The 19,303-nt window shown below is 45.0% G+C and overlaps 1 protein-coding gene across 1 annotated transcript in view; it reads right to left on the bottom strand.

Annotated features, from left to right (window-relative positions):
- Nucleotides 1–19,303, bottom strand: part of ZNF618 (zinc finger protein 618) — an 89,914-nt gene that overhangs the window by 13,811 nt on the left and 56,800 nt on the right. The window contains exons 12-15 of the mRNA XM_059829028.1: nucleotides 12,948–13,136; nucleotides 9,315–9,398; nucleotides 8,121–8,177; nucleotides 702–746 (exon numbers count right to left, since the gene is read on the bottom strand). Of these exons, the coding sequence (XP_059685011.1) occupies nucleotides 702–746; nucleotides 8,121–8,177; nucleotides 9,315–9,398; nucleotides 12,948–13,136 (375 nt within the window). The remainder of the gene's footprint in view (nucleotides 1–701; nucleotides 747–8,120; nucleotides 8,178–9,314; nucleotides 9,399–12,947; nucleotides 13,137–19,303) is intronic.

Genomic DNA, 19,303 nt, shown 5'->3' on the forward strand with positions numbered 1-19,303 from the left:
CACCACCATGGCCACGCTCAGGGTGCAGCACTCAGGGCCGTCCTACACTGAGGGACAGCAGTCCTGGATTACGAGGCTGGCGCAGACAATATTACCCCTAAAATCCAGACACAAGCCAAGCAGTAACCAAACACACCGTAAAGCAAAGGAAGAAGATCTGCCTGTTGAAAGCATCACACAAAGGACACAGGGCGGAATCTCGAGGAGAGACCACCTGCGTCCACCCATCCCAAACCTGCTCTCCTTCCCCTCCTGCTTGCTCACCACCATGCCCTGGGCTCCCATTCCTCATCTGTGCTCTCAGGCCAAAGGGAATTGCCTCTGCAAAGGTGTTCAGTCAGCTGAGCCATGAAGACAAGTTTTCCTATGCATAAAAGTATCTTAAACATGGATTCCTTTTCAGTCTTCAAACCTTGGTCTCTCAGAACATGTATTATTGGCTATTTCACAAAACTTAACTCCCCAAAGGCTGTAAGTGAGTCTAAATGGTCTAGCAGCCACATTCTGCACGGAAACACCCTGAAGGATTTCTGTTGCATTTAAATCTGAAACCAGAGCCACAGAAGTGAGGCATTTTGCTTTTGACACCTGGACTCATAAAAAAAAACATTTATTCATGAAAAACGCTAAGAGGGGAGGCCAGCATGGCTGCAGGGTGGAAGTCCCCGCCTTTGCGCACCACAGACGTCCATCACACTTACTTTGTAAAAGCGGGAAAGGATTTGAAATCAGGGGACTTGCGGTTTCTGCAAAAAAGAAAGAGATTTAAATATTGAGATTGGCAGAGACCTTGCTGCATGCTACACAGCTCTGCCTATCTGTTCACTGATGCTTATCCTTACTCCACACTTCCAGATTTAACTGTGGCAGGATGGGGTGTCTCGGTTTACCGCAAATTACGCTATGTCCAGCTGTGAATTTTCTCTCTCAGTGTCTTGCTAAGTTTCTCATGGCTAGGAATCTGCATCTCTCCTTCCCATTTTGAAGTGTCCAGAGATTTTAACATACACCCTGTGCTACAGTAATGGAAACAGTCAAGTGGGGAGGGCCAGCAGAAGAAAAGCTAAGGGGGCAAGAAACCCTTTACAAATGCTTTTTTGGGGCCCCAGATACAAACTCCCAGATTCACTGTGCAGCTTCCTCAAACTGAAGCTGCGAAGGAGAAACAGGGTGTTTTAGCCTCACTGGATGGTATGCCAAAGGAGAGAGTTCCAAAGCAGTGCACACTACTTCAGGCTGCGAATACACATTTTCTGTTGAGCAGACCTTGCAGATTGCCTCTCTTTAAGGTGTGACTGAAAGGAACGGAAACCCTGGATGCTCAATGAGCCCTTGGTCAACCAGGGGCCATCTGCACCCACTCCATGGTGCACTGGAGCAGAAGCAGTGATTCTCAGCACCTCAGACCCTGTGCAGTTTCCTACAGTTTCCAGGTGAGGCCCTTCAGTGTCAAACCCCTGCAGAGGGGAAGAAACTAGTAGTGTTAAACAATTCAGAGCATTTACAGAATGGTCCCAGGTCCAAAGTTACAAATTGACACATCGGTGAATGAGTGTCTCAGGGCTGACAGATTTGGGCTGTTTTGCTTGGAAGGAAAACTTAACTCATTAACCACATAGGTCAAGCACAGTGAGCCTTGATGCTGAATATTTCAACGTGATGAGGAGCTGAGCTGCTGAAGAGGGCTTCAGCTGCCAGGGCCAGCCAGTAAGGAGTGAAGATGAAGGCATGGATGATGCTTGGCAAAGACATGAAGAGACAGTGCTATGGAAGGGGTATGCATGGAAGGCACCAGCGGGATACGGAACGCTGCTGACAGCTTAACATATTTCTATTACCCAATGGTGCACTAAAAGTGCTATTTGCAGATGATGAGGTCTGTATCTGGAGGAAGATCTTCACTGAAACAGGTTCCTAATCTGGTCCTACTGAGCAGCTGAACAGGGCAGGCTCCTCTAGGTACCATTCTTTCACTATGCGTGCTCTCTGCCTCTGCTTTGGGAAGCGTTGTACTTACTCAGTGAACACATGGATGCTCACTGGACGGTCCCATGGCTTCAGGCTTTAAAGGGCTCTTTCAGCACCCCAGAGGCAAGTATGCTTTTGAAGGCCAAACCCCAACATTTTACTGTCCCCCTAGAAGTCAGCTTGATCTGGAAGAGGCACACAGCAGTGGCATACACCACTTAATACACCACAATGAATTCTCAACATACTCTCTGGCTGCTTTCCAGCCAGAAGTGCTAACATACGTCTCCTCGTTATGCTTGACTTCCTATACACACGAAAACCATCGTCAGTCTGCAACAGGAGTTCAGGCTACTTGCTAAACATTGCTACTACGGTATTTTAAGTGAAGAAAGAGTGTTGGGATTTTTCTGGTCTTTATATATTGGGCCATTTTGTTATCCATGCACTGTAATGTCCCTGCCTCAGCACAGTCAGTTCCACTAAAGCCAACTACTCAGACAACAGTCACGGAAGTGTCATAGTTTGAATGATTAATGACAATTTGCCTTGCTTTAGGGATTTGCTTATCTTTCACTCCACAGATTCTCCATGCAAAACTGAAGCAGGAGTTCACCTTTTTCTGCCCGTATATCCGTCTATCAGTGACTCTTTTTGCCATGTCCTATCCAGCCCCAGCCTGGCACAGTATCTGTGCTTGAAGACTGCAATCCACAGCTTGTATCACTGGCTGTTTGTTCCCAGTTCTGCTGACTACTCACACTCTTGCCTCAATGTCTTTTGTATGCATTGTCTCAATGTCCTTCCTGGTGTCCCAGAGCTCCTAAGCAACTGGCAGGATTTGCTGCTGAGTGGTTATTTTAACCCAGATATCTTTCTTCCTGTCTACAAGTTCAACATGACAAGTCTGAAACAACTTAAATAAATGTGGCACCAGGAATAAACAGTTCATTCCTGGAAACCTCAGTTCCACACAAATGCCCAGGGGACACAGCGACTCACAGTTATGCAATGGAGCAAAGTGGTACTTTATTAACTGAAGCCTCTCCCTACATTACTCTTCTTCTGATGGTAAGTACTGCACTCAGATGGTAATCCTTCCTCTGGGTACATAATTTTTAGGCTGCTTTGGAAAATGCAGCTCTGTGCACGTGCAATCCTGTTGCCTCTTGGACAGCATCACCGGTGCTCTGCACAGCTTAGTTATGACAATGTGGGAGCTCACATCATGACAACCTCCCCCCTTTCCACACTCCTCAAACTTGGTCGTTAGCAGGCTTGGACCTCCCAGCTCAATGGAAAGGCAGCAGTAACAGGCTTGTACCATTTGCAAACCAACCAACAGATGAGAAAGAGATTTACCAAAAGATGAACCACTTGCATGATATTTGTATTTTGTGCTTCGGTCCAGCTGACATAACCTGCAAGACAGCTGGGTGCGTCTCAGGAGGCAGAGGCGTAGGGGGCTGGCTGTGCTAAGATCAGACTGTAATCAACAATCAAGAATTATTATGCCCCAAGCATTAAAGCTGCATTCACCCACCAAAAATCCTAGCTGAAAAGTCATGTCTTCCCAGAAGAAATCCAACCAGATTTGGATATGCTATATGATCACTGGACTACAGACAAAGAGCAGAAGAGGATGTACGGCCAACAACAGAGGAGTAAGATTTGTAACACACCTAGCTGTCTCCTCCTATACGTACACCATGACCACCTGCACTTTCAGTGCAACCCAGTTTTTTTGGACTAACTGGCAGTTTGAGGACCTGAACATCCTGGCTCTGTAGCAAGATCATCCATCCACTCAACTCTCATGAACACGCAGTAATGCTGACAACAGTCTCAACGTAATGATGCAATTCGCTTCATCACAGAAGTTTGGCAGTAGCCACTGCTGGGTGTCTTAGTCTGGCCTTCCGTTCAGGTGCACTATGGGACCTGGCATCGTAAGGGCAAGAATAAGAACTGTGCTCCTGTTACTGCAACAGAAGTTGCACAGGGACTCAAGCAGACATTATGTCTGCTCCCATCACCACCAAACAAAGCTTCAGATGAGATTTGTATCATGAGTTTAATGCTGATTTGCACTCTGCCTTTTTGCTGCTTTCCATAAAACTAAAGGTTTGTTCTGCTCAGTTGCTAAGCAAGAAAGACATATTATCTATTTCTGTTTAAGAGACTACCCTGTTTAACACATGCTAAAAATACTGTGTTTATGTGGAAAGGGGCAAATGAGACATTTCTAATCATCCTTTTGCTTGAAATAGTTTCATGCTACAACTGGATGGGAATTAGGATCCATAATATATTGTAGGATGTACATTATGTACATTTTCATTAGCTAATAGCTATCTTAAGTGTGCTGCATATGCAGGAAAATAAAGTGCACTGCTGAAAAACGTTTTGCACTTAGAACTGATTCACTAAAAAGAAATATAGCATGTAAGATCAGCAAATGACAGACTAACAAGTCTGTCATTTCTGAAAATCCCACTAGGCACATATCTAAAATCTGCTCCAATGTCCTTTAAATTTTGAGAACTGGAACTTCTCGGTCTTTTCCAAAAATTCTTACTTCCAAATCGAAAGGAGGAAATTAACTTTTTTTTGGTCTCAATCTCACCTCACCTTGGCATGAACTGATTCAAAAAAGATGTTTATCTTACCCCTGTACCCAGTCTGAAATAAATGCAGCTGGAAAGAAAAGCTTCCCTGTGTAAATATGAATGAAAAGCACCGACATTTTAAAAACTGTAAATGCTAAAATTTGTTCCACTGGAACTTATGACAGTAGTAGTTACCTAACGCAGCAGATGAAACTGAGATGTATTTATACAGCTTAAATAAACCTTGAAAGTTAAAAATATTTCCCAATTCCCTACATAATTTTAAATGTTGTCTCTTTCACATTCGTAACATCTAGCAAGTTTAGACATCAATAAATACTGTCAATTTCAATTAGGTTTTTTTTCTTTTGATGGCTGTATTTTAAGGTATTAAACTAAAGAACTTTTTTTCCTTTTTTCTATGTTTCTTTTCTTCTTAAAGTCTCTCAGTGTCCTTCATCCCTCTTGGCGTACAGCTGGTGTAACTGCAAATTATTCATTTTACTAAGGAGTCATCCATAGCATCCAAAACACCAGATCAAGGCTGCATTATGCTGTAAACACTAAGTTAGAGATGGTCATTGTCCCCGAGGCTTTCCGAAGTCAGACAAAAAGTGAGACAAGGGAGTGATCCAAAAGCTTGGGAAGTAACACATCTGTGGTTACACACCACATCACTGCAGGGCCAGGTCTGCAGAGTCCCAGGCAAACGCTGCTCTACCCACTCCAGCTGCACACGGTGGAAGAGGAAGGCAGCAAGCCTTCACTATTGAACACAATACACATATCTGCCCCTTTCTGGGGCTTTTTCCTTCCCATGCTCAGGCTGATAATCACTAGCTTTTGCCAAGAGGAGTATTTCACAAGCTGGCCTTCAAATATTTTTTGGAATTTAGTACAGAAAAACCCTGCACGTGTCAAGACTCAGCAAAACGACCACCATCAAGGAGTGTTCTCTTGAAAACAGCTTTACAGCATCTTAGATGATTAACAGCTTACGCATAACAACAAGCCAATTAGTTCTTTCGGGATCAGGTCATGTCATTGTTTTCTGGACCTTGCTTAGTTCAGCAGTGAATAATCACAACCTTCGTGAGACTTGGGACCTCTGCGTTGGCTGCCTGCGCTCCAGAAGCAGCACAAGGAAGCAATCTGCGCATTTTAGCAGATACTATTTTTAAAGCACTGTGAAACTTCCAGATTTCATCAAGAAGCAAGTTTAAGGGGCTGTGGAGACTCTTTCCCATTAATACAAAGGACACTCTCCCAATCACGAGGTGGACGGCAGCTAAATAGTACTTCTCCACTGACTCTGTGGCTCCATCATGCCCTGCTGGGAAAAGGACTTTCTGCTAGTAGGTGGACTCAAACACAGCCAGGAAGTAGTGTCTGCCATGCAGAATGGGAACTGTTCTTGTTTTATGGGCAGTAAGATGCAAGGTTACTCAGATAAGGATACCAGGTACCTGCATTCACTGTGACAAGGACTGGGGCTGTGCATAGGGAAGAGACATCTGAAAGCCAAAATTTACCCTTCTAGTTGTCTTATTCTCACTTAGGACTCCCTGCAGCATTGCATCCAAGTCTATTTTAGGTGGCTTTAGTTGCTGACCTTTCTGCTCTGCTTCTCCTCCCCCTCACTCTAGACATGAAGGGGTCTGTGGCACTGCAAGTCGGGATGGTGACACGGGGAAAGAGCATCATGTACCCACCTGGGTGGCCTAAAAAAATACTGCTGCTCTGTTTGATATCACTATAACTGAGCCTGTGACACAAAACTCACATCCACAAAGAGCAAGTGGTACAGGGAATCAAGCATTTAACAAGGCCAAGCCACACAGCTCTCAGGCTGCTCAGCTGGGACCTACATTTACCTCCCAAACCTGGGGACTATTCTTTACAGCAGCAGGATTTTGTGGATAAGCAGCAGATGGGAGTGCGGAGGACAGAAGTGTCCGTCCTTCTGTCATTCTCAACCACATTATCACCAGCTGCTTCCCTGCCTGTGTGAAATCTGCTGGCTGGAGCACAAGAGAGGACAAGCCAACAATGACAGAATTACTCTCAAGAGTTCACATCACACATGTGAACACTGAGCCACACAGTGTTTGTCCCACCTACTGCAACACAGCCATGGAAAGAAGGAAAACGGGGCAGTAAGGACATGTCAGCTCTTCAGAAAGGAACTTACTGAGAGCTTTGTTTGGACACCCAAGCATGCAGATGCCTGCAGAGCTTTCCATGGCTTCTCTAATCACCAGTGCCATTTGTAGTGTGACATGATGATGGTCACTCAGGCTGCTATCAATGAGAACATTGAGACTGACTCCTGAGAACAAGAAGAAATAAAAGAGAAGAAATGTCTTGGTGCAAGAGCTGGAAAAGAGCACTGAATGGGACACATAGGAAGAAGCACAAAGATGGAGTCAAGGGGGGAAAGCAAGCTGAGGAAGAAAAGAGGATGCGGGAAGGAGGAAAAGGGAAGAAGTTTACGCATCCCCACGCACCAGTCTGGCTCTGAGGAGTGTGTCAGCTGCCTAATGCAGAAAAGAACTGCTTCCAACCAGAGCCCAACTCCCCTCAAATCAGTACTGAGCAACTCACTCAAGTTCCTCAGGTTTCCTGGCTCAAACAAAAGTTTAGGTGAGTACCTTCCAACTCCCCTGCAGCCTGCCAGGCCCTAGACTAAGCCACTAAAATAAACTGAGCATACATGTGGTGCAGATAGAAACACTTCTTACAATGAAATAAGACAAGCAAATTGTATGAAACTTACTACTCAACTTGTAAGAATTTCTGGCTTTGTTTTGATTTTTACTGTGAGTTTTTACTCATGTGTTTTAAATGTTGCAGTTCAGATAGGAACAGGTTCAGAAGGATGAGTGTGATGTGAGCTGGCAAGGAGATGGCAGGGAGAATCTGTGAGATGTGTCACAGCAACAATGGGTCAGTATTTAATAGTAGTTCAGACAGAACTAAAGTCTTGGACTGTTCACTACTCTATTCAACACTCTTTTTTTGTGTGTGCTTCTTGTCAGTGATTCCTGGACCCTTCCCACGCTAGAGGTTCATTTCCCCTTCTGCAGCTTTCTTGGCTTTATGGATGAGCTGTTTGATATGAAGGAAGATAATTCTTTCATTCCTCTGTAGGCTATACAGGGCTTGACAGGAATAAAAAAGGAACAATCTAAGGCTGCTGCTTTCAAAGGGCCCCAGAGGAGTCAGGAACCCAAATGGTATACTGACATTTAAAGACATGCACTTAAAGGCTTTGAAACCCTTCAGACAAACCACTCATACTACCCACAGAAGACAAGACATGAGGAGCAGACCCGCCGAGAGGCAAGTGGCCACTTACAGAGCAGCAAGTCAGGCTAGTAACTCTTGGCAGTCAGTGAACTATACTGTTTTGTGTCATGTCTAACAGCCTGGTTGGGCTGACTGAAGACAGACTTGGCCAGCCCCTAAGGACTCCTGACTGGTGTTACCCAAGTGGAACAGGACTAAAGAGTACAAAGGCCTGAAACACAGAGACAAGCTCACCTGATGGGTTCTGCTTACACCTCTTTTCTTTAGGTTTTTCTGTCCCCGAATGAACAGCTGTAATTGTGGTGAATGCTTGGGTTAGTACAGGATTGTGCCCCAAAACATAATATGCAGTATTTTAGTAACAAATAACTTTTTTCCCATACGCCATCACCCACTCTGCTACTGCAAGTGGGTTTTCCAACACCACTTCATTCCTTTTCAACATGGTTCCAGAAAGCCCCTTATTTGCTTCAGAGGCAGACATAAACCCCCACAACAGATGCTGCGTAACCTGCTCCAGGGAGAAATCCCTTCCCTTACCTGTCCATTCCAGCTAGCAGCGTTGCAAACACCACATGTTTTGGTACTCTTGAATGGGGAATGGAGGGAGGCCAGCCTTTTCTGCTGGTATGTTATTTATTTCTGCATCAAGATGCCAAAATTACACTTCATCTGGTCTGTCTGTTATGCTCCAATTAGGGAGCATAAGAGAATGGCAGTGTCCCACATGAAGGCAGGGAGATACACTGGCAGGATAAAAATCTTGTAAAGAAAACTCTATAAATGGTGTATCTAAACAAAATTGTCTAGGCCAGTGGTTATGTTTAGTTACTACCACTTGGACTTAAAACGCAAAGGAAACTCCAGAAATGTGGTAAATTCTAATTCCTTCTAGCACATATATTCTGGTCCCACATCTACACATCTGATATGCTGTAACCTCCATGTGGCAAACTCACAAACAGCTGGACTCTGGTTACAGTGATGTGTAAATAAACTGCCACATTTAGCATGCCTGTAATATGCAAACTGTTCTACTCATGCAAATACTTTCTACTCATAGTGCTCAAAACTTTCTTGCTTGTTGAGAATGGCTTTGCTTCACAAGGACTTCACTGATGCACAAAGAACGAGTACTGCTTTATCTCCATCCGTATTCCCCTTTCTCTACATCTTTGCTCCCCATTGAAAAATCTGTGCTAAAGTACGTGGACTTTGGGAGCAGGATCCCCATGTCATCATTTTTTACAGGCTCTGGAGTGCCAGGCACCTAGGGAGAACTGAGAAGAGGGCACTACCCCAGGAAGGCTAGCTGCCTGCAAGCTTAAAGAAGGTACCCCAAATATATAAACAATCACCGATCACAGCTGAATCCTGCTCTGCAGAGGGACGTGGTAAGCAACAGCAGGAGGGAGCGAACACACTTACCACTGGAGTTCTGAGAATTGCTGTTTGTTTCTTCAAAGTTGTTTTGCGCTTTGCCTTCCACTCTTCTGCTGAAAGCACTTTCTGCTGGGTGGAGAACAAAGCAGGGACGGTGACTGGTCAATACTAGACGCAGAACCACACAGATAGGAGGCAAGACAACATGCTCCTGCGTCACATAATCGCACACCCTGAATACAGCACAAAGGTCAAATACCTCATTTTGGAGGCAAATGGGCCAGATTCATTGAAGGGATAACAGGTAGGTATTTTTCTTGAATGCATTCTGGCTGCGGTGGCCTGGACTGGCTCTTAGGGAGCCCATGAACACCAGTCCTGACTGATCCAGAAGGATCATGGCTTCCTCTCCTGTATAAAAACCCCAACCCTATATTTCTCTTCCTTAAGACAATAAGCAGCTCTTAAAGCCTCTGGCACAGGTGACCAGGCCTGCAGACTGAACTCAGGTCCTCACCACAACATGCAGAATGTCACCTACAGAAGCACTATGCCAGCTCTCTGTGCCTTCCAGTTATATGTATGCCCTTCCTAAACACCCTCCCTGAAAGGTTCAAGTGGAGGACTGAAGGGCTGTCTCAGAGCCCGCCCACGACATCTGCAAAAGCTGTGGTAGATCCTCTGCTCCTCTGTGCTTTCCAACAGTGAACTCACTACCCTACCCCTCCCCAAGGCCAAGCAGGCAGGCCCTGCTCCTCTGCACCGTGCTGCCAGCCAGTGCTCTTGGCAGTTCACTTGCTTTGCACACTCCAGCAACAGAGCAGGGCAATTTCCCAGTAACTGTAATGGGAGGACTCCTCCGGAACGCAGAGGTGGTTCTTGACCCTGGCAGTAGCTACAGCCTCCTGAAACGTCACTGTACAGCACAGCTGAGGTGCCTCCCATCCTCCTCAAGCTGGTGTCCCTTAGCACCAGTTCAACAGTACAAATAGTGTGAGGTCTTGCCTCACTTCAACTAAGTTTGCAGTATGTGGGCAAATGTGTTTATTGTAGTGACTCAAAGGATAAACTATAAATAAATAAAATTAAAGGTGAACTAGCCAAACTAATGTGTATGGTCTATGCTGTATAGACTCTTACCATACGTGGACTCATTCGTGGAGTCCACCGTGACCTGATGGGTTTATCTGACCATAGCTTAGCAAGGCTCTGCTGGGCTCAGTGGCATGCAAATTGTATAGGGAGGGAGTTAGGGGAAAGAAGTCTGTCACTCAGGAGTGACAGGGACTGTTGAAATTGCTATCAGATCATTATTTCATTATGTATTTCTGCAGACCACTGGATTGGTCAGAACTGCTGTCATGACTTTCATAAAAAGGCCCCAGCTCCCTGCAGCCTCACAGCCTCCCCGTGCTGAAGCATGGCTCAGACACATGCGCTTTATGTTTGATGTGGCTAGAAAAGAACTGAACTGCATGAAGTTCCCAGCCCATCAATTTTTGTCCAGCCAATCCTTAGTAGACCCTTCCAAGTCCTGAATAGGCTTCTCAAATTCTCTATCTATCTACTACATTCCTTACTCTTTTCTAAAATAAAGAAGAGGAAAACTTGGTAATCAAATCAGTTAAAACAGAATCACATAAAACAGGGCTGAAAAGGAACTGGAGACATTATCTAGTCCATCCCCCTTGACAGATAAATAATAGGAACGAGAGGCCTTAAGTAACTAGAACATCAGATGGCACAGTGGGAAAAAGAGACCACGACAAAATGGATTAGGCCAACCTACCCCCCCAAGAGACCCAGGTTCAAATCCTGGCTTGCGTCACAAGTGGAAGTGAGTTGGAGGTCTCCAAAAAAGTTTGGAAAAATTTTGCGTAGTAGTTTTGTCCTCATCCCCTATCCAAGTCTGGCAATAAGAAAAAGCTGGTTTAATGCACCCCCTTGGACTTATTGTGTCCTTCCCACACAGGAGAGGGCAGCTGACACAAGTTGTCTCCCTCTCCTCATACCTGAACCTTTTGCATGCAAAGCAAAATTATCTGCATAGAGAAAGTAAGTGCCACTCTACTAAGCATTTGTGCAAACACTGTCAGTGGAGTGGTACTCCACCATCTCTGGTATTATCCAGGCCCACATGGAACGCCTCTAACTGCAACACTCGGAAGGCATCCCTTCTGGAGACTGTCTTCCTGATAGGTGTTATGGTCAATGCATTTGTACCAGAAATTCAAGAAGCCACTCAGATTGCATTTGTACAAGACACTGCCTTGAAAAGACACCATGGAAATGACGCCACCAGATAGATAGAGTAGGACCCCCAGGCTAGTATTAGTTTCTTGAAGATCAATCTACCAGGCTCAAGCATCATGCGATTCCTTCCCCCATACAGGAAGAGAACAGCTCAAAGTTTTTACCCAATGTCCTGACATACTTTTTGATTAGAAAAGTGGGGGGAAAAAAGTGCCTTTACAAAAAACATCTCCCAGTTACTGCTCAGATGAATCTGGCCTCTGACCCAGGAAGGCTCCCAGTTTTTCCACTTTTACTTGTAAGAGACATGAAACTGGAAGAAGTTGTTGCAAGTTTAAGTAAATAATGAAAGAGGTTTCTCAGCTTTAACTCCTAACTTGGTTGAAATGGATGGACCTCAAATTAGTAATAGAATCATATAAATGTTTAAGAGGTGCAATAACAATATGGAATCTCAGGACTCACAAGCTGTAAGAAGACAGGTCACTCACTGCAACATCTGGTAGCTGTGGATGTGTGTGTGATCTAACAAAAAGCATCCTTGCTCAGCATCCTGTGGCCTGGAGAGCCACCACAGCCATCTCTGCTACTCAGCATCTGTCCATGCCAGACACTTCAGGGGCGTTTAAACACCAGCTGAATAACCAGCCCTTCTTCTATACTGAGATGGAATATGTATCTATCAATCCCACAGATTTAAGAGATTGCTTCCCTGCTGCCTGGACGTGTGAATGCTATGTCTCTCATCCTATTTATTAATACGTTATTTTTCAGTGCTCTTTACCTTTTTTTTATCCCCCCCCCCTTTTTTTTTTTTTTAAGGTTTAATCTTGTTTGGAAGGAGGAAATGGGGACTATGGGAGGATCAACTTAAACTTGAGTCTTCTAACACCTCTGTAATTGTTCTGTACCATTAACTTTGCTGCTGGAGCCCAGCTGATCTCTTGGTGGTTCCTGTGGGGAGTGGAGGACTGTGAAAACACCTGTATTCCTTTTCACTTTCTCAGGCACAGGCCTAGCCATGAAAATATTGCCTTGAGGGAAACAAACACTAAATACCAAACAAAGCTGAAAACGAAACAAAAATCCCCATACCTGACAAGCCACTAGCCAATCCTTGTCAGGAAGCTCTCCTCAGATTGTGACACCAGGATTTGAAACAGGGTCTTTTGTACCTCATGGTTAGCACGCTGCTTAAAAAAATCCAACTTGTCACTGGGAAGAGGTTATAAAGACCTACTGCTGATCTAAACTTTTATTTATAACGTGCCAAAGGATCTAATCCCCTCAACTGCTTCTGGGAGTAGCTTTTCTGGGACAGTCATGGATGGAGCAGACTGAGTCCAGGAAGGGTCAAAAGCAAACCCAGGGCAGGATTGGACCCTAAGCAGTTAAGAAAGTTGATGGTAGAAAGGCAATTGGTACCTGTAATGGCCTTGCTTCCTGGGGATCCAGAATTTGGAGCGCGGAACATCTGGGATTGGGATGCCGGTGGGACACCGGAGGGGGTGCGGTGCAGGAGGGTAGAACATCGGTTTATTGAAGCCGGTGTTTTTTTGCTGGATTGGCTCGCCTGTGTCTTCACTGCCACGAAGAGTGGAGATCGAGAGAACTCTGGATATGAACACTCAGAACTAGTGCCTGGACAGTCAGTCAGCTCCCAGATTGTGTGCCTTCTGGGAGGGTTGCTTTCTAACAGCCATGCTCACGAATCCCTTGCATGGGGACTTGCAGCAACTGTGGATCCACCGATCCCATGTAACAAAAGTGTTTTCCCCACTCACCCGAGGGGACAGATTCTTGAGGCTTGTTAGTTCCCTTGCACACCTTTAACTGCCACGTGACCAACCCACTCCTCCTCCAGCAGGAATCACCCCATCCATCCAGGAGTACTATTTGATTGCCATGTCCTGGCTAGGTGTACCTGCATGTTTGTCCTCCATTTCTATATATGTAAGAGTTTGAATTTTGAAAGCAGGTTTCTAATGTGATTCTCAGAGCTCTGAATAGGGGGAAGTTTGCATGTTTGTTACTTGAGCCTTGCATAAATCCTAGACATCTCCAGCTACATTCCCTGTCTCGCTAACCAAATACAAAGGAAAGGGGGCTGTTGGTAATGGAAGGGAATTAGGAGGCAGAGTTCTCATCCTGCAAGTCAGGTCCCCACCTTTGGCCCCCATCTCCAGACAAGTACTGGTGACATGTGGAGAAATCCTGAGTATTACTGCGATATGCTCTTTGAATATATCTACATTTTGGTCTCTGCAATGCACAGTGAGGATCACCAGGAATTTTCAATGCCAAAAGTCATATGAAAAACCTTCAGGAGGACAACCCTTTGTCTTGGCCCCATGGATTAAAAAAACAATTACAAACATGGAGTAACAACCTAATAACCCTCTTCGTTCCCCAGTGGCTTTTTTCATGGAAATTTGGATATTGCTCCTGAGGCCAGGTCCCACTCTAACCATCTGCCATGAAGAATCACTAAGAAACAAGGTTCACATAACCCACAGCCCGAGCTCACTACCAGTAATTTCTACAGAGTGATTATTTTAGGACGCCTAAAGTTGGATGGACAACGCTAGCACCTGCTCATCCTTTATAGTATAATTCAGAAATACTTCTCCACACTGAGCAGGTCACAGTCATGGACTGCCACAGCAGCACAACAGCCTGTCTCTGAAACAGGTGAGGAGAAAACTCACCCAGAGTGGGAGTGGATGCTCATTTCCAAAATCCCATGAGACATTATAGACCTCAAATGTGAACTGCTCTCATCTTCCCGGTCAGCAGCACTGGAGAGTGAGGATGTCTACATTCAAAGCAGCTTGCAAAAAGATACTCAAAGGAAACAGTTTTTTGTTTCACTTGATCTGTTACAGAGATCCAAGATGACATTTCCTGTAAGTGTTAGTGTACTTCTGCAGGAGATTCTGCACTAGGTTTTCTCACAGTTTAGGTCAATATACTTCTCCTCTGCTTGATCTCTGGCCAGCTGAACAGGCAAGAGGCTTGCTTTCGCTTCCTAGACTTCATTTCAATCTCCATGGCTAATCCTCCTCCAATTGCTGTCAAACTGCCAGCAAAGATTAAGTCAGACATGACAATTTCCTGCTTTAGCGTCATCTAGTTTCCCACAAGGCCCATTCCCACCACTTGCTGCTTTACTTGCCATCTATACCAAGAGAAGTTGCAATCAGCCAACTATTCAGTGTCAGAAACAAAGAGCATCCTCTGCAGTCTAGATACTGCCGAGACCTGAGATCTGAAGAAAAAAGTCTCAATGCTATGAAGACCTCCAAAATTACTTCTTTTTCCTCCCAACTTAAACAAATAGTATGTGTTCAAATTCAGACCCCAGAGAGAAGGCTGCTCCACCTGACACTAGGTAGAGACAGAGTTTGAGCCAGTGAGGCAAGACAGACAAAAGAATATTAGTCCTAGCAGTCTGGAGGATGCAAATAATTCATTGGAAAAAAAGTTTTAGTTTTTAGTTCATCAGGTGACAAATTCCCAAGATCATGTAGCTCCTCTGTTCTGCTCTTGGAAAGTCATCTTCACTGTGGAACTCACTGCCTCAGCCCGATGAAAAGGCCAAGTTCAAGATATTTCCAAAAATGAAAATACTGAGTTGCTGAATGGTTACAAAAACCTCCTGCCTCAAAATCTTAGCTAGACAGCAAGACTGGAGACAGCATTGTGGACAGACGATCCCATAACTGCTGCTATGAAGTTTTTTAAACTTTCTCAAAAAGCATCTGAGATATGCCCCAGCTGAAGCTGACATACGAGAGAAGTGAGAGCAGGAGAGGAATAATATAGAGGGTAAGTCTCACTGGATGATCTCCAATCACTTGGTAAACTGAGTGCACACTGCTACAGCTGCACAGAATGGCACATGGTGCGCCAAAGGATACCGATGATACAGGTGATACTTAAAAGATGAGGGAATCCACCTTGGCAGGAGGAAAAAGAGCTTGTTCATTGCTGTGCTTGGTCATGATGCCTGCAGAGGAGCTCCCAGGGCAATGATGTAGCTAAAAAGACTGAGGTACTCTTTGGGTGTGCAATTAGGGCACTTTCAAAGGGGATCAGGAAGACAATGTTAGCTCTCAGTTCCTTCACTAGTCCCAGTGCTGGTGCATGCCCTTCATGAAGGTGGTTAGCAGACTTGAGAATATTCAGATGAGAAGGCAAGAGGATAAATAAAGCACAAGAACAGCACACCTTACAATGGAAACATCAAGTCACTCCTTTGGCTTAACTGGGAGGTTGGTCACCATGAAGTGACTTGACAGCAGGCTATACAAAGGTCTAGAAAGGACAGGAATTTGGTAACTTGCTCCTCCTTCACCTGGCAGACAAAGTTATAAATAGGATCCAGTGTCTGAAAGTTACAGCTGGATATTTTTAGTCTTAATTTAGTGAGGGTAATAATTCATCGAAATAATTACCTTAAGAGGTTGCTGTATTTTCTGTCACTCTTAACAGCAAGATTAGATGTCTCTCTAAAACATACATGTGAGCAATTAAATCAAGGCAATCCTATAGCATGCGTTACTGGGGTCCGTCCAGAGATCACAGTGGTCCCTCCTGGCTTTCCTGTCCTTGGTAAGGACAGGATACCCTCAAGCCCTGTGAATGGCAAGCTACGGCAGTAAGTAGAAAATCTGGCAGACATTTCAACCTGTCTCCTCCAAAGATACGTAAATGCATGCACTATCACAATGCACCACCACAACAAAACAGAGATTAGATTATCTCAGTAACTTTGCTTTTTCCAGGTAAAAATTCTGGCTAATAATTTGTGTATCGCACTTTTTCAGAAAGATCTTGTCAGGATGGTTAAGGAACCATTCAGATGGTTCAGACGGAATTATATCATCACCTCTGGAGAAAAACCTATCTCTAATGAATATGATGGAAAATGATTCCTTAACAATGGCCTGAAATTCAATACGCTGAACGGAAACCTCTGCTATTGGAAACAGGAAAAACCCTATGCTCAAACCTGTCAAATTCTTAATGTGCTGCTTTATATGTACAAACAAATATTGCCAGTGGAGCCTGTTGCTAAGGCACTGTGGGATCAGAGAGTGGGAAAAACATCTGAACTCAAAGATTTCACTCACTGAGATGGATGAAGCAAAGACACACCACCCAACTGGAATCTGGATCTGTTTTTTTCTTGGTTAACCGGCAGGATCTGTGTGGAAACTAGACACGCTACCAAAAAGGATCCCATCCCTCTCCCTAAGAGAAAAAGCCATGATGGCAGCTGCCTTTAAGAAACACTGCGTTTAAGCACTTTTGATGAACAAATTGTATCCAGTGTCCTTCACGGTAAGAAAAGTAATTGAGCAGAGAGGCTTGATGAACTTCCTTGAGCATCTCAGGTGTCAGAGTGGATGTAGGTCTGCCTGTCCCCTATGGAGCCAAGTACGATCATGAGGCTGGCAGGGCAGGATCTTTGACAGCCAGGGTCCATCCCACAGACCCTGAGGGAGGTGAGCAAGACAGGACCAGAGATGACAGTCAGGTTCAACCAAGAGTCCAGATCATCAGGAAGTTCATGGCAATGAGACAGGTCCGTGGTCAAGTTGGAAAGTCAGTCCACAGGTCAGGGGCAGGATCAGCTCTGGTGAGGATAACCAGAGCGAGACACATACGAGTGATCCTCAGGTAGGTCCAGAGCGATGAGACAAGGTTGACGTCAAGCTGGGAAGTCAGTCTACGGGTTGGGGTACAGACCAATGGGATCCACAGCCAGGCATGGGCATGTCTACAACTGAGCTGGAGACCAACACCCTACAGGGCAGCTCAGACAGGGACTGATGATCCAGACCTGAGCTGAAATAGGGGGTCTGAATGTGGGTGGAGGCCCCATGTGAGGCTGATCAGGGCCATTAAGACCTACTAGTGTGCTCAGGGCCCCGACATCATTTTAGATTTTCATCCTGGAAGCAACGGACATGGATAGCTGTGCAGATTTTAGTGCGCTCACCACATACTTTCATGACCAGGGAGTCTGTTACCTTATCTGTAGTTACCAGAAGTCGATGCGGTGAGTGCACACTCCTGAGCCCAGACTTACCAAGCTAAAACCCATTCTCAGTGACTTTTCTAGCCAGTCCACTCCCCAAATGCACTAGGTTTTCTCTGCACTGTAAACACATCATCTAAGAGCAATCACAAAGCCCAGCCACCTGCAAATGTGGTTAAATCAGTTCCATCTTACAGAGCAGACAGAGCCTGGAGGAGGACAGAAAGAAATCTCTGAACCCTCCCCCTGTGCACCTCCATTCAGAGACACTTCTAAAACTGGGACAATGAACATGCCTACAATCCGCTTTTTTTGGAAACAGCCTCTGACACCCTTCTTAGAAGGAGTGAATAGGCTGACAGAAACAGCATTAAGAATATGTATTTTAGAATAGTAATAGCCCAGTTCTAATCATATGAAAAAGCCCCTACTCCTCACTAACAAAAGGGAACTTTCGAAGGAGACATTTGGCATTAACAATTCCAGGGAACCTCACAGCAGAGCTCTTTTCCACACAGCAGGTATCCAGCAGCACTGACCAAAAACTATCCTGCAAGGTCCTGTTGACCCTACAGGAAACGAGTCCTTGTTTTAGCCCATTTTTGATAATTTTTTATCCATGATCACAGAAAACCAGAAAGACAGGCTCCGGAAGGGAAGCTTGCATTCAAGCAGAGAGACACAGAAAGTTGGATTGGTAATGCTGAAGTGTTTTCCTTACCTGCTCCCACTACAGTTATTTTTTCAGCATTTGCCTTAATAACCACAAGAACAAGACCAGGGTAAAGACACAGTCTCAGCTTTACTTCTTCTGACTGCTAGGGCCTGAGAAAAGCCAGTTGTGCTTTTCAGAAATCATGTGTTTACAGCTGCCTCACAGGACCTTGGTTTATAGGAAGAGCAGAGTCTGAGCAGTAGGAATGTGGGAGGATATACTAGCCAGCCTGCCTTGGGAGCTAATCATGCCCTCTCCTGTATGCTCATCAGGGTTAGTGGTTTGTCGGTGTAAATCATAAATCTTACTGCTCACAGGAACTAGGGGAGGAAAAAAAAAGGTTTAAAAAAAAAAAAGGAGAAAGAAAAGTTTATGGGGAGGTGGTTAAACCTTATGAAAATACTATCCTGATCTGACCTTAAGTGTCCTCATAGTTAGATATTTGCTGAAAGGACTGGAAACCCATCTGCACATCTCAGTGACTGCTGGTCTAGTCTGCAGCAGGGGCAGCTTCTTCTGCTTTCACAAAGGTTGCTGCAGAAACCATGGTGCAAGAATGGCTTCAACCTCAAGCATTCAAAAGAATGTTGTTCCTCCTCCAAAACTGACTTCCAGTAGTCAGAAAGTGGGCATCAGGACCCTGCAGCTGCACTGTGCACAGGACCAAGGGCAGTATCTGTGTGGACCATTCATATCTGCAGTCAGACCTGCAAGGCCCACTTCAGGCAAATACCTCTCAGAGAACAGTTGTGTTTTTCTTTTATGCTGGGTTGCCTGGACTGGAACCAGCAGCTGCAGCCTATTACTACAGATGGTTGGGAGGGTGGAGCGATACCCATAGTGATAAATCCCCTTGAAATGGGGAGTACTGGGACAATAAGAACCTGTTCTTGCTAAGCAGAGATTCAATGTACAGTCCTTACAATATACTGCTCCTTAGCTATCTGTGCACAGGTGGACTAGATTCACCAAAGCCTTGGCATCTGAGGGCTCATCTAATCATCTATACTAGGAGACTGA

The sequence above is a fragment of the Gavia stellata genome, chromosome 24, assembly GCF_030936135.1.
Source record: "Gavia stellata isolate bGavSte3 chromosome 24, bGavSte3.hap2, whole genome shotgun sequence".
Classification (NCBI taxonomy): Eukaryota; Metazoa; Chordata; class Aves; order Gaviiformes; family Gaviidae; genus Gavia; species Gavia stellata.